General features: G+C 33.4%; 1 protein-coding gene and 2 pseudogenes across 1 annotated transcript in view; 2 read left to right on the forward strand and 1 right to left on the reverse strand.

The window, feature by feature from the left end:
• Positions 1 to 4,979, forward strand: part of LOC116023521 — a 9,525-nt gene extending 4,546 nt beyond the window's left edge. The window contains exon 3 of the mRNA XM_031264525.1: positions 4,729 to 4,979. Coding sequence (XP_031120385.1) covers positions 4,729 to 4,979 — 251 coding nt within the window. The remainder of the gene's footprint in view (positions 1 to 4,728) is intronic.
• Positions 4,980 to 7,862: 2,883 nt separating this feature from the next.
• Positions 7,863 to 13,739, reverse strand: LOC116023522 (annotated as a pseudogene).
• A 510-nt stretch (positions 13,740 to 14,249) lies between these two features.
• LOC116023523 lies at positions 14,250 to 16,072 on the forward strand (annotated as a pseudogene).
• Positions 16,073 to 16,930: the final 858 nt, after the last annotated feature.

Below are 16,930 nucleotides of genomic sequence, written 5' to 3' on the forward strand. Positions count from 1 at the left end.
TTTTGGTTGTACTCTTTTTCCCTTAGCTAGGTTTTTTCCCATAGGGTTTTTCTTAGTCTAAGGTTTTTAACGAGGCAACCAGCGTAAATCACGCCCCTCATGTTCAACTCAAACTTGAGGGGTTAATCACGGACTATCAAGGCATTCAAACCGGGGAGGCTTTGCTCGCAACAAGTTGGCCGCCTGGAACACATTCTACTTCTCGAACCTGACGACTCTCGCAGATTCAAGAAGTGGGGGACTTGTGATGGGTAAATATGCACATGTACGAGTCGGTCCGTAAATCACCTGTCCGTCGGTCACCCAACCTGTCCGTCAACGGTCACCCAACGGTCCGTCGACGGTCGCCCGGTCCGTCGGCCGCATGATCGGAAGCAACACACCTTGTGGATTGGAGGCTCACGAGCGCAACAGTTGCTTGATGTGACGACCGACAACTTTTCGGGAACAAGGGATCCGTGTTTTCATCACCTCGAGTAACTCAACCACTTCGAGCAAACCGATGCGCATTTTGCGGAGTGACAGCCCATATGCCCTCCACTTGCATATCAGACACCATGTGCATAGTGAATCCACTTTGTATAAATAGGGGTCATTCCCCTCACTGAAAAAGAAACTCATCAGTACTACACTAATACACTTGTGATTTGCCGATTGTCTTTCTCCTGCTTACTCTTTATTACTGTTCGTCACCCGTAGAGCGATATAGCTTCGAACCGCTCAGTCGTTGACCGGTAGACCGACCGTCTGACCGGCCGAACGACATTCCTCACCACCCGTAACACACGTATCCGTAGCGTAATCGTAGACCCCGTTTACATTAACGCTATCAGGTAGCAATCATGTGTTGGATGATTGCTACCTATCATCATATTTGAAATGTCACATCCTACTTCTTTTTTTTTTTTAATTTTTTTTTATAAAAGTTTGAAAGAAAATGAAACTAATGTGGCCACTATTTGTTCTAAATAAATTAATAGATGATCTTTTCACTACAGCATGTGACTGCGACGTATAGCATCATATCAAAATGAAAATGACAATTATATTTAAATTGAAATGTCACATATCCTAATTTATTAGTACAAGATATAACGAAACTAGGGGTTTTATTCAATCAAATTTTTTATAAAATTTTAAAACATTTTAACGACTTTAAAAGTTTGATGGTATTTTCAATGTTGCAAAAATCGCTAGGCGCCCTCTAGGCGCCTGGGGGGCGCCTAGCGCCTAGGCCGCCTAGGCGCCGATCTAGGTTTTTTTTTTTTTGTTTTTTTTTATTTTAATTTAAAAATTAAAAAAAAAATATTTTAAGTGTTAATAATTGTAAAGTGTTTAATATTGTAAGTCTTTACACTTTAATAGTTAAATATTTAATACTTATTAAGTTATTAGTTATTATTTATTAATTATTAGTGCATTACTTATTATTTTAATTTAGTTATTACTTATTATTTTATTAAGTTATTACTTATTATTCGAGTATTAGTTAATACATTATAACATTAATAGTTTAAATGTTTCAGATTTATAATTTTTTTTTTTTAAAAAAAAAAAAAAAAAAAAAACCTCCCGGCCAGGCGGGCTAGGCGGGCTAGGCGCCCGGCCGCGGAGGAGGCCGATTTCGGCCTTACTCGACGCGGCCGGGCGCCGCCTAGCGCCTAGGATATTTCATTAGAAGAAAAATCTCGATTCATGATAGAAAAATTTTATTGCGAAAACGCGAAATTTCATAGCAAATCACATTTTACGATGGAATTTTACATTTTCGCGATGGAATCAATTCCGTAGTGTCAAGACTTTTCGTATTTCATTTCGCAACAGAAATAATCTGTCTCGAGCGGTGTTGACAGAAAATGGTGACGAAATTTTCTGTCGCAAAGTAAGCCATGGAAATCAGTCCGTCAAGGTTTTGGCAACGGTTCCTTCTGTCGCCATCGTGTGAAAAAAATATTTCGTCGGGAAACTCATATTTTGTTGCATATTTCTGTCGTAATATAATGATATGATGAAAATAATTTTTGTCGCAATACTGTCGCTAACCTTTCCGTTGCAAATTTTGTATTCCGTCGCAAAATTTCATCATAATGAAACGACGAAACAAATTTCCGTAGTGATTCCATCGCTAGATATTCCGTCGCAAAGTTTGTTTTCCGTAAAAAAATTTCATCGTAAAAAAATTACGGAATTAATCACTGTTCGTGATTCCGTCGCGTTTTGGGCGATAAAAATCTTTCCGTCATCATTTTCGTCGCCGTAATGGCAATGAATATTCCATTGCTAAAATCATACTTCGTCTTGATTCCACTAAATTATTATTATTTTAAATATTCTGATATTTATTATTATTATTTAAAATTTTAGTATTTGTATTTAAAATGTTAATATGAAAACTAGAATACAATATAATTTGTAATATAAAAGTGATACCAGTACTATTTTGTAGTTCAAAAAATTAAATGTTGTACTTAATACAAAATTTATGTCTAAACAACAATATTTTTTTTTTTGGAAACAAAAAAAAATTACTATATTGTCTAAACAACAATATAGTAATTCATGAAAGAAAAATTAATATCAAGTTAAATTCAATTTTGATGAGGCATTTGCGTAGTTAAGCCGTTGGGCAGCAGGTAAGGTAGCATACTAGCATCAACCTGCATACGGATGAGTTCTAAATCAGCTGGACTGCCAACACATGCTCAATTGCACCAGCAGTTAGCCCACACAAAGCCTTCTGATACAAAGGTAGGGGCTTCCCATCATTTGCTTCAATAGTCTTGTTTGTCAAATTTCTATTATGAAAAAGTCACCAAAAAGGAAAAAGTCCAATCTCATTACAATCTTCACTTTTTAAGGTCATATATTGATTAAATCAGTCAAAATAAACAAATAAAATCATTTATGATATGCCATAATTAAAAATTGAAATAATACAAGCCACCCCTTAACATATATGATATATCATGTGCATACTTACAGAAGAATAAAAGTGAAAAATCACACACCAATAAATTTAATTTATTGCCTTTGCACCCCACTGACCCCAATCATCAAAGGATATCCTTATTATATGTTCAATTCAATTAATAATAGCATGTTTATCACATAATTAAAAATATTTTACTTATATTACAATAAAAATTAAAAAAAAAAATAAAAAACATTAACACTACATCCCCAAATTGCTGAAAGAAAAACTATGTGACCCAAATAATGCATTCACTTAAAAAAAACCAACATAAAAATCTTGAATGTAGAAATAAAGTAGTGAGAATTAATGCAAAGCATGTGCTCCATCTCAACTAAAAATCTAAACTAATAGTTGGACTGCACATTTATACCAAATTGAAGCATGTGCTCCATCTCAACTAAAAGCCTAAACTGATAGTTGGAGTGTACATTTATGTTTATATATTCTTTATGCTCAATAATTAGTTCAATTTGGGATATACAGAAAGGTCTAATTCAAAAACTCAGACATCTCAAAATCATGATTTACTGTAAATGCTCTTTCAGTCTTTGGAATAGGTTATTGACTAGGGTGAAAATAAACTTTCCAACTAAATATCCTATTTCAAAGGAATAAATTAAAAGTAAGATGGGTTTTAGAGAGATATACAAAACCAAACTTTTTGAAGACACACTGAGCATGCCTCTATTGCTTTTAGCACAAAGCTTAAAGCAATTCCATTGCTTTCCCACACTGTAATACCCACTTTTTTATAAATACAATTATATTTATATATGTTTATTAAATGAGGTCAACTAGTCAAAAGTTATTAAAGTTTGATATTAGATAAAATTACAAAATTATCCTTTCTCACTCTTAAAGGTTAAGGAATCACTTAGTTAGACAAATACCTCATTTGAAAGAAGACAAGGAGATTGACTAGAGAGATAAGGGAAGGAAAAATGTTAGGAGTATTTGGGTGAGCTAAATAGCTAAGATTTGGATGTTTTAGGTAAGTGGTTAAGTCTTCTCTCTTTATTTTGCAAACTTCATAACCTATTTGGGAATCTCTACTACTTTGAATACCCAGTTTAGGTTTAGTTTGAGTTAAAAATATTTTGGGATTTTTTTTTGGTAGATTCACGGGGTCTTTCTCTGTCCGTTTAACGGTACAGGTCCACCCACGTTCGCTCCGAGAGGCACAGGAGTTGGGATTTTGATATAATATGACTCAAGCTAGTTATGATTGTTAAAGTTTGATTTCACTATTATTCTATTTATGGATATGATTTGTACTAATGTATTTTGCTTAAAAGAAGATAAAGTAATTTATTTGACAATTATTAGTTTATGATTTCATATTTGTTTGGCCAAGTTTTGTGAGTTATAACTCATATTGGGTTTTATAACGAAGGATTGGATTACAATTTATAAAAAAAAATTGTATTCGAATTTTGAGTTATATGGATTCCAATATTGCTTTGTTATATATTTTACTTTTGCCAAGTTATGAGTTATATGGGTTAAATAACAAAGGATTGGATTACAATTTTAAAACCCTTTCAGATTAGTATTTTACGCAATATTATGTCGGATATCGGATTTCATTTGGATATATAAAAAAAAAATGTAAAATATATATTTTAAGAAAAATGGTCAAATGGGCCCTAAACTTTATACCAAAAGTCAATTAGGTACTTAAACTTATTAAACCCTTTAACATGTCAAATTGAGTCAATTAAGCCCAATAACCGGTAAATGACCTGTAATAACAGGTTATTTCAGTTCCAGCCACAGATTCCGGCGATCAGCAGCATATTCCGGCGATCGGCAGCATATTTCGGCGATCGGCGACGACCAAGCCGTCGCTGGTCACCATCTCCGGCGGAAGGTTGACCAAAAGGTCGCCTTCTCGCCGGAGAAGGGAGAAGGCGACCAGATTGGAGAAGGCGACGGAAATGTTTCCTTCTCCCGGAGAAGACGACCAGAAACGTTGCCTTCTCCTGGAAGGCGACCGACGGAATGACTTTGTTCTTTTTTACCATCTTTGGTCCAAGTTAAGAAAGGTCCCTAGATTGACTATTATTTGAATCGATTTGAATGCATGATTTGTTGTATGCTTGAGAGGTGAACCCTTGGGCATGTGAAGTCATGTTGAAGAGAATTAGAGTGTATCCCAAGCTTTTCCCCTTGAATTTTGGTTTAAAAACTGTGTCAATGGTTACCACTCCGATCCATATATAGTCCAGGTAAAGGATGAAAACAAGATGTCATGAAATTCTTGTGCATAACTATCTTCATATGATTTATTAAGGAATGTGAACTCAATTGCTTAATTAAGCTCTTGTATATGTGATTTCTTGATCAAGCCTTACCTTGCTTGAGGACAAACATGCTATAAAGTGTTGAAAGATTTTATAGGTGTTAAATTGTCCTATTTCATGATGCATATTTTGGTCAATTATGGATAGACTTGTTTTAATATTGTTTGAATTCACTAATTATGTGATAATTGTGTAAGAATGAGCAAATTGAGAACACATCAAGATTTGAAGGAAAAACTATAATAGGAAATTGGAATCAAAATGGACAAACTATAATAGGATGAAAGTCGGAGGATGAGCTTATCATGTGAGGAGTCAGACTCATGAAGAGCTTTGCGAAGACCAATCTCTACTATCACGAAGTATATCACGCTCGTGAGAGCATTTGTGTGAGGAAAACTTCAGAAAGTGCATCAGGAATGTCATGAGACCTATCACGCTCTTGATGGGCCTAATCTGAGCTATAAAATGGGGAATTTGGTTCATTTGAGACATTAGAGATTAGACATGAGAAAAGAATGTTAGATCATTTTCTTAGACAATACGATGTATAAATTAGTTCCACTTCTTAGCACTTAGAATCCTAGAACAATAATTTACATTTCCAATTTACATTATATTCCAAGTTCCTAGTTAGATTCAAGTTTCTAGATAGTTCTCTTTTGTAAGTTTGTTTTTTTTTTTTTTTTAGTACTACTGACTCAAGTTACAATGTAGTATCTGTTCATAGCTATTTTCTCAACCTAGTGAAGCACAAAGAGTCAACAATTGCCTCAACTGAGGCTCAAACCCACTCCCATCATCCATGTAAGCTTGTTGATTATGGATTGAAGGTTGATTTCATTTTTCAGCTAGAAGTTCTAATTATCTAATTATAATTAGATAAGTCAATTCCAATTTCAATTCATTGCAATTTCAATCCGTTACTCAGTGTTGCTATGAAATCATCTTTTATTCTTGAATCTATATTTGTTTTCTTTGTGAACATGTATGAGTAATCCCCTGAGAAGGGAATATGAATGAATAATATTAGGATTAAGCTAGGAAATGTGACTTTGAATTTGTTGAATTGGAGTGATGAGATCAAACTTGATTTCGATGATGTTAATTAACATGATTGAGTTCCAATTAGGTTGAAATTACCTAATTTTGGTTAAAGGGGTTAATTAACCATACTTCACCTTTGAGAAAATGGAAGTATGGGATGTCAAGAACAAAATATTTGTTGAAATGCCTCTTAGACACTAATGAGTTGTGAGAATGTCTTTGTGTGCCCTAAGAGCGTGGAATGATCTTGAGAAAGGTTCATTCCTTTTAATGACATATGTTGTCAAGCCAATTGACTCTCATTATTCTTGTTCCCTTTTGGTCACATTATCTTAGCCTAGTTTAGTTTCCTATATTCTCCTCCGCTTTTTATATCATTTGTCATTCATTTAAGTGTTGCTTGTATTAGTCTATTGTTTATCTTACGGTTCTTGCCCAAGATGATCTTTACCCCAGTTAGATTTCCACAAGAAGTATTAGTACTTTGTGATTGAGAGAACATAAGCTTGCATCTATTGTCAATATTCAAAAGAACGAAAATTCACCCTAAATACTCTTCATCAAATCTTTAATTACCGACCACCAACATTATCGAACTAGGCTATTGCAAACTGCCCATAGCTGCTGGGTAGTCTGAACCACAATCACTACTTTGAGCAAATAGCCCCAACAATGCAGGCACTAGATAACTGCAAGTGCAAGCATGATAGTCCGGACCATCATCACCACTTTGAGTAAGTGACTAGCGATTTACCAAATATCTACTGGCATCAGCGGGGTAATCTGGATTACCTTCACCACTTTGAGCAAGTGACTAGCACGAACTGGAATTATGGTCTATTTTGATAGTTGGACTTTAATGTTTGAGCTATTTACAAAAATATGCCACCACATTTAAAATTACCAAGTATTTGAATCTAATTATGATTTCAATTTCAATTTTGAACTAATGGCCACGCACATTCTCAATGTGAACATGTTACTTAGCAAATCATATATATATATATATATATATATAGGGTTATGTTCAGGTGTGGCCGTGCTCTCCTGTGCGGCCGTGCGATTCACACCACTCAATGTTACTAAATACACCACTCAATGTTAAGAAACATACCACACAAATATGCAATGTGGTGTGTTTCTTAACATTGTGGTGTGTTTCTTAACATTGAGTGGTGTATTTCGTAACATTGAGTGGTGTGTGACCGCACGGCCGCACGGGAGAGCACGACCGCATTTGAACCAAAATATATATATATATATAAGGCTCTCTAATGAAAGATAGCAAATAACATAATTAATTAAAACCAAATTAAATTTGAACTTTGAAACTTAAATGTAAGAAAAGTTTTTAGAGGAGAGCATCCCTACTTTATTGTCACAAGGATATATGGATATGTGTTACGTACTAGGAATATGTCTCCTCCTCAATCATTGCAAATTGCACAGTACATAAAAATAAAAAATACATAGAGAGTACATCAAACTTTTAAATAACACATCAAACACAAAAGATATATGCCAATTAAGAAACCGGCCTAGATTTCAAAGGAGTTGACAAGCAGAGAAAGAATACAAGGCTTCAAAACTTTCTCAGGCTCAGTATACCCATCTTGTTTGTGCTTATAAATCACATCATGCATGCGAGCAAAATTGAGAATGTGTAAAAGAATCTCAGTTGAGACAGCTGATGGAATTGGTCGAAGAATATCTTCATTGATATCTTCCCATGCACTTTCTACCATTTCTTGAAATTTGTTCATTGCTTCTTCAATAGTTACACCATAATCATTCATGTAATAATCAATTCCTGTTGCATTTATCCTGTTGCTTTTCTCACGCTGCATATACATGTAAATACGACTAAATACTAATGGAATTTACTTAATAGAAAAACAAAATAGTTCAAGAATAATATACTACATGATGTCAATTCCATTTTGGTCCATCCACTATTAGTGTATTTCCACTTTTATCTTATTATCTATCAATTTGGTCAATTTTAATTTTCTCTTAATAAAAATTGATCAATCCCTTTCAAAATGTTCTTATTTCCACCAAACTTTATCCTCTTTCGCGTAGGGTATTTCAAATATTTTGAACCAAAATTCATAAGCTTGAAAATTTTAAGAGAGTTAGAGTAATTGAATTGGTAATTGTTAATAAAAAAATAGAAATATCATTATATAAACAGATCAAAGTAGTAAAATATCTTAGAGTTAATTCTATTTTTGTCCTAGATTTATAGGTGACCATTTGTGGTCCTTCATCAACAAAATCATTTAATTTCTGTAAAATGCAAAGACAGTTAGGTCTTCAATTATGATTTTTTTTTTCAGAAAAATAAAAATAAAAATATAGCGGGTCAACCCACTAAAAAAAAAAAAAAAAAAGATCGAAATGTCACTGTATTTAACGACATTTCAACAATAATTTTGTTAACGGAGGACAAAAAAATGGACATGCCACAATAATACTAGGACCAAAGGAAATATTTTGAAAAATAAAGGCTAAAGTAGATTGTCACCTATAAATTTAATACCAAAACTGAAAATAACTCTATATCTTATTATGAATGAACACATTCTTCGTGAATAAGTGCCATATAAATATAATACCTCATAGGAAGCTATGTCGTTAATAGCACGAGCCAATAGTTTGCTTGCCTCAATAATTCTAGGGTTTTGACTTGACCATTCAAATATTTCTCTTGTAACAGATTTCATGCCAAGAAAAGAGGCTATAATGAGAAAATGAATGCTACTAGTATTGAGTCCATTTTTTAGATACTCAGCAACTGGCGGCATGCATCTTTCCGAACACCATTTCACTTCAATATTGTAAGAACTCACAACTTCCTTAATCTATTTTTCAGATAGAAAGAAAAAATTAGAACAACTTTACAATTAAAGAAAAAAAAAAGCAATTTTGGCTATTTTTACTATCAATTTTTTCACAAGGTGACCATTTTGGTCCCTAAACTGATGGAGACCAATAACTATATAACATGGCATTCATCAATTCCAAGTAATTAAATTGTATACTCTAACTTAAAATTTCCCTAATAATCCTTATTAACATGCAATAAAACATGATGATGTTTGGGTTAATACATGGGGCGGAGTGGGGGCGATAAAAAAAGATGTAGAACCAAGTAGAAACTAGTAGCTTAGAGTTTGTTTCCATTTCTTTTCTTTTCTTTCTTTTGTAATTTAATATTCTTCTTCCTTTAATTTCCTTATACGATGTTTATTTTACTTTCTTTATGTTCTTCATCTATTTATTGTTTTTATTAGTTTTATGTGGACTTAATATAGAAATTTATTATTTATCTTGATGCTATCCACGCAATTAATTTCATAAGGGGTAGAACTTCAACCTTGGATCATAAACTTGTATAAGGAATTATGATTGTAACTTGTTAATGATTACTAGCTATATTTATTAGCAAGTAATTGAAGAGTTTTTGTTACAATGAGAGTTGAGTAAAAACTTAAGTCACTCCTTGTACAACTCAAATATCTCACAAGGAGAGTAGGAGATGAATTGGGAGGCTTTGATACCTTGGAGCAAGAGCTTGAGGTTGAGTCACCAATAAATTGGGGAACAATTCCTTGCTCTAATTGGAGATAGAGGATGGTCTTGAATTCTTATGTGTATGCCCATTATTGTTTTCCCTAATTCATGAATTATTATAACATCTTGATAGTAATAATTCATAGCTTTAAGTCCTATCTTGTAGTACTAAAAAAAAGTCTTATCTTTTTCTTATTGTATTTATTTTATATATTTTAGTACGTTAATTTATCAATGATGTTTATGAGTCTGCTTGGATTATCATGGGTTCAAAACTCTAATGCCTAAAAGTAGATAATTGCACAAGTACGTGCCAGAGTGCCGATTCTTAGCGAAACAACAAATCTAAACCCATATAATTATTTTTGACAACTATCAAAACTCTATTAAAGGCTTCCTATCAAAGGATAACCATGTACGTGTACTATTACATCAACCTAGACGAATCTTTAATTTTAGCTAATTAACCTTTAAAAAAAGTTAAATTTTCCTTTCAGGTTTCAGCATTAAAGTTACGGGTTACGTTAATCAGGAAAACCAATTGATGGACTTAATAAAACCCCATCACTTGGTCCAATCGCCAGGCCACATTACAAAAAGATAAAGGTGAAATATGTTCACGCCCAAAATAGAATATTCAAACAATATAATATACCAACAAAGTTTTAAAACCAATATCATGAGTTTCCCTAAATAATAATAATAATAATAATAATAATAATAATAATAAATTGGTAGCATTTAGACATACTCGTTCTTTTGTGTAATGAATTGCAAAAGATCTCCCTTCTTCTGATAGTTCTTTGTCGAACTCCTCAAAAAGATCTATAAGAGTTTTGTAGATTATCTTCATAAAATGGGGAAGACGGTTCAATTGACATATATCCCACCTATTAAACAATAAAATTTTAATTTATTATAGGATAAATTAATATATATTTGAGAGAAAGGACATTATATTGTGGGATGCTACATACTTTTGTATGGCATCGGTAAAAATTTCTAATTCATCCGGCTTTCCAAATGAATCATATGTGTCATCTATAATGGAAATCATTTTTATGATTTTCGCAAGCATGAGTCGAGCCTTGGAATATTTTGCCTTGGAATATTTTGCCAAAAGTAACATTCAACAGCCCTGTCTCTTGCATAAGGAAGTGTAGTGACAAAGTCCAACTCCTTCCACCACCTGCCCAATGTTATGCAACATTAAAGCCAAATGGCAAACGAAGGTGTCTATATTTTTGCATGTTATTATAGACTTATAGTAATATACCTACTTTAGGTCCTAATATTTTCGACTTATCAACATAATTGGAAAAAATCACATTTTTGTTACTTAAACTCTTCCAAAGTTATAAATCAAATCATTCTATTTTAATTTTTTGATTGTTTAAAGAGTTGTAGTTCAGTTACTTGACTATATATCAACACTGTCAAGCTCTATTTACATTCCGTTATTTTTTTTTTATTTTTTTTTTGCTTTTTTTTTTTAAAGCAATCAAATAGAAGTTACAAATATATTCTTATAAAAGCATAGATAAAAATGAATTTAGATGTCTCAGTTACGTAGTGATAGGAGTTTACACCTCATTAAAATAACTATTAAATGATCAAATTTGTATAGTTTAAAAGAGAGACGACACTAGATTGATGAACTAAAAATGTGACTTTTCAAAATTAATTATGGCACATAAAATTAATCTAGCCCCACCCCCAGCCCCCAAGACCCAAATGCTATCCGATTTGTTAGCCACTAGCCACTAGGCAATATTTTCGGGTTACTAAGAAAGAAATAATAGTTACTAGTTGTATTATTAATTAATTTATTTTATTTGTTACCTCATATGTTTGCGGAGTTCTTGCTTGTGGTGCATTTGTAATAAATTAAAATCTAACTTTGCAAATCGGAGTAGAACATCATTTTTGGACTCATCTTCTTGATACACTGTGATGAAGTAGCTACTCTCTACTCTAGGAATGCCCTTGTGCAAGGATTGGTCAAGGGCATGCCTCACTTGCTTTCCCAAAATAGAGCTCAGTTGTGGACCAATAACTTCCAAATGAGTTTTTGAAAAGGTATAAGCCTCTTTTAAATTGTCGTCGTTATGCCCCTTTACGTGTGAAGCTTCGTATAAGTTCAACAATCCCTTAACATCGTTGGAAAAAGTGCTTTTGAATTTTCCATTCTCTTGAAAATTATTAAAGATTCCTAATAATTCGCATAAGAATTCACAAAATTAGTACCTAGGAGTAACATAGAACTTTTATATATATACATATACATATTAGGCATGCAATCATTACATGGCTTACCTGAAGAGTTGTTATAACCATGTTGCCTCAGCAATCGAAATAGAAGTGCAGAAGTGCACAAATCATCTCCTAGCTGGAAATTGGGATTGACGTTGTAAATATTTTCTAACATCTCATCAATTATTTCATGAAAGTGATATGAAATGCCGAGACGTTCTATGGTGTCAATGAAGTTAAGCTTCTCAGCTAACTTGGCAGTCCTAATACTTACCAACATGCTCATTACTTGTCCCTTCAAGACTTGAATCTCCTGAGCATACCTTTCTGCAACTTCATTATCGAAGACAAAGTACCGGAATTCGTCTCCCCACAGGCTTGGGCCCTGTTTGGTAAATGGCTGTTGGCTGATTGGGTTGGCTGTTTGGGTTAGAAGGTATGATTTGTTAATAACTAGCTGATTGTAAAAAGTTGGCTGATTGGGTTGGCTGTTAGCTGATAGCTGTTTGGTATAATTTTTTTCTCAAAAAGCTAATTGAAAATGCTACTTTGAGTAGCCTTTTGAATTTTAGTATTTTAGAGTTACAAAAAGCTTATTAACCAAACAACTAATAGTGATCAACTAAGCCAAAATTGACTGATAAGCTGATTATTTATCAAACAGGGCCTTAGTCTAGCACCCGAGGGCTATAGCTTACTCTACATACTCAATTTCCCCCCTATGGAAAAAAGAATAGCAAAGTAAATAAATTATACCATCCTCAAACCACCTTAAAATTTATGTATCTTTATTTGGCAAAAACATGTATGAGATCATGTCCGTGAGGCGAGTCGGATTAAAATGAAATGTAATACTTATACTTCATTACTTATAAGGAAAGATACAATACTTTTGATGGAAAAAGTAATACTTTTACATCAAAATGTAAAAATATTATATTTGTTCTTAAAAGTATTACATTTTCATTTATAACTAACCAACACTTTTAATTCTATTAAAATATAAAATTTTTATTACACTCTTGCTGTTTAGATCATGCACTTTTACTCTTTGAAATGTGTAATTTTAACATTTTTTATGCACTATTATCATTTTTATAGTATACTTTTAAATATTCATTTTTAACTTTCTTATAAAGTAATTTTAATTATTTTATAATGCATTTCTATATTTCTTATAGTATATATGCATATATCCCCTTTTGTGTTTTAATATTTCTCAGTTTCCTACTAATTTAACATATTTCAGGCTTCTAGTTGATAAATTTTTAGTTTTCAATTAGGTACGCAAAATATGGCAAATTATATCGATCATGGACCAGCGTCCACATTGTATTGTAGATCTTGATTCAAAAGGAGATTCAAATTATTTATTTGAAGTTATCAAATTAAATTATGTACCTATAAATAAATTGAATGTACATCATATAAGTTATATAATATGTTAACTACACGCATATAATTTGAATGCCATTTTAGACCAGGGTCTACAATGCCATAAAATGGGGTGTTATCCAATTTAATTCTATTAAAATATAAAATTTTATTTAGTTTTTTTTTGGTTCAATTACTAATTTTCTGGCCATTGCTTTTTCTTGGAAGATAAAATGGAGCAGATACCATCGTTTGGTAGTAAAATGGTAGGAGGATATATGGGTTTTGATGAAAATTTGGAAACTCTAAAAGCTGAAGTAGATCAACTTTACGAATTACGAGCAAGCGAATGACATGGCAGAGCATTAATGTTGATGAACTAGAAAGAGGAGAGCAAAGGAAGAGGAAATTGGAAGTTGAGGGTTGGCTTCAGCAAGTGAAACAGTTGAAAAAACACTTTGAAACATTCAAGGAAAGCATACAAGGTGCGGGATTAAAAATGAAGAATGCCGTTTTCAAAAAAAAAAAAATGAGGAATGCCCAGAAGTTAACAAAAGCACAACAACTCAAAGGGATGACAGAAAGAGTAAAAATGCTTAGAGATGACTGATGAGGGTAGAATACTAGTGAACCTACACTGAATGTGTGTACAGTACAGTATATCAACTTGCTGATCACTTATCTAGGCCAACATCTAAATTTAATTTAGAAGAAATTTATAAATGGGTGGAATTGAAGATGAAAATGTAACTAGTATCGAGGTGTGTGGAATGGGAGGTGTTGGGAAGACAACCTTGGTTAAACATATATGTAATCAAATCTTTCAAAACAATCCTCGTGCTAATGTTTATTGGGTGAAAATTTTGTATAAATTAAAGATTTTAACATTAGAAAATTACAGGATAACATTGCAAAAATTATTGGTATTAGAATTTTCGATGACGAGAATGAAGAGCACTATTTTACGCAACAATTTAGTGGGGGAATAAGTTGTGCTCATATTGGATAATGTGTGGTGAAATTGAATCGTGAGTCTTGAATGCAAGAAACGTCTTAAGGGTTCCTATTCAATTTTAACAATAATTAATCATCTAAATTATGAATTGATTTAGCAACAGATCGATAATTAAATAAAGTAACGAATATAAAGATAAAAGAATCCGGACACAAGAAATTGGTTACGCAGTTCAGAGCAATCCTCCTACCTCTGCGGGACAACTCAATGTTTACCCAATCCACTAAATGATCACCCAAGATTACAACAATTGGAATTACACCACCAAAATACACAAGGTTCATTAACCAACACCAATCTTCGTCACCTACAACTAGATCACCAACATTGCATGCCTTCAATCTTCACAGCACTTCGTTCATCAGCAAATCAGCAATAAAAACAACATAGCATACTCATTTAGGCAACTTCTTAATTCGAAAAATCAGCACAACTTCCTCTTTACTTCAAGCACTGCCATCTGACCAAATTTAACAACCAAATAATGATGTCCACCCATTTTTCAAATTTAAAAACGCATGGTCCAAATTCATAGCAGGGTAATATGTGTATCATTAGTACACTTATTACATGTGGGACAGCATTCGCTTGGATAAATTGGGTGTCCCTCCTAGGGATAAGGGTTACAAGTTCATTTTAACTACTCGATTACTAGATGTGTGTCGTAAAATTGGATGTCAAAAGTTGTTCAAAGTTCATGTTCTTAATGAGGATGAAGATTGGAATTTGTTCAAGGAGATTTAGTACAAGATGATCATATTATACTCACCGATATTATTGAAAACCTTGGAAAAGAATTAGCGAAAATGTGTGGCGGCTTACCATTGGCACTCAACACGGTAGCTACAAGCATGCGAGGGGTCAATGATAATGAGATGTATAGGAATACCATTAATCATATTAAAAAAGTATTCTACTCATTATGACTCTGTATTTTATCAATTTTAGGATCCTACTCCATCTGTGAATGCTATTATAACTCTACTTTTACCAGTCATGATCTAGTTAGGGTTAGTTATCTCTTATATCCCTATAAATACATCTATTCATGTACTTTGTAAATATGATTGATCAATAATAAAACTCTATAGAAATTTTTGTTCTAATGTAGTATCACTAGAACAAAATGATATATGGCTACCAATCCACCCCTAGTCCCAATAATACTCTGCAGACACTCCATCACTTTATGTCTTTATCCCCTCAAACTTACATCCTCCAATTATTTATTCTGGAATACTCACTTGTTCCTTTTCTCCGCGGTTAAAATCTCAGTGGATACATTGATGGCACATTCCATTGCCTGGCTTCCTTTGTTCATGCTTCATATAGATGTTCCGTTGTAGCCAATTCTGTAGCCGAAAATTGGGTCCATCAGGATTCCTCTATTTTGCCTATCTCATCCCATCTCCGTTTGATGAAGTTATGTATATTGTTGTGGGACATACAACATCCCAGGCCCTTTGGAAAGCTATTGAAGCTGCATTTGGGTCCTCCTCATGGGCACAATTTTTGAGTTTTCTTTATTAGCTGCAATCTTTGCACAAAGGGAATTCCACTACAAGTGAGTACCTTGGTTAAGCCAAGGTTTTACTTGGACTACTTGCAATAATCGACGGACCAATAGACGAGCAAAATCTATATATGTTTAAAGGCCTCCGCCTTGAGTACCGTGTGATGGTCTCTTTATTGATCACAAAAGAATTTGTAATAATTGATCAATTAAATGATTATCTCATTGTCCATTAGTTCATCTACAGTGACGAAATTCCTCTACTGACTTCTCCAAAACCACCTGAAGCTCTTGTCACTCAACATGGACCACTTGCTACCTCACGATTGAAGCAACCTAACCAGAGACCCTGTGGTCATAGTCATGGACGTAGAGTAGGCCAAGGTCACATTCATAGCCATATCTATATTCCGAAGTGCCAAATCTACAATAATTTGGTCATACTACTTTCGAGTGCTATAGGAGGTATTTAGGGGCACCAGTACTCAAGCACATATGGCTTATTCCAACGATATAGTTGTTGCACCATTCTCTTAGAATTGGTTCCCATACAGTAGTGCCACATATCAGGCCACTTTGGATCCCTCATCGCTGCAATGAGTAGAATAATACACAGGATATGACACTCTTCGAGTTGGATGGTAATGACACATGTTTGAATATTTTTTAGTACATATTGGGCATACTGTTACAAAATGTGTTACATGTTCCTACCCTAATCAACTCTCTCCTATTTATCAAATGTTTCACCATTAATAATAATGCCTTCTTTGAGTTTCATCCCTCCTTTTTTTTGTTGTAAAAAGATCTTTAACACCAACCAAATTAATTCTACGTAAAAGAGAAAGCTCGAGGGGGGGGGGGGGGGTTGGGGG

This window comes from Ipomoea triloba, chromosome 6, assembly GCF_003576645.1.
Source record: "Ipomoea triloba cultivar NCNSP0323 chromosome 6, ASM357664v1".
NCBI classification, from domain to species: Eukaryota; Viridiplantae; Streptophyta; class Magnoliopsida; order Solanales; family Convolvulaceae; genus Ipomoea; species Ipomoea triloba.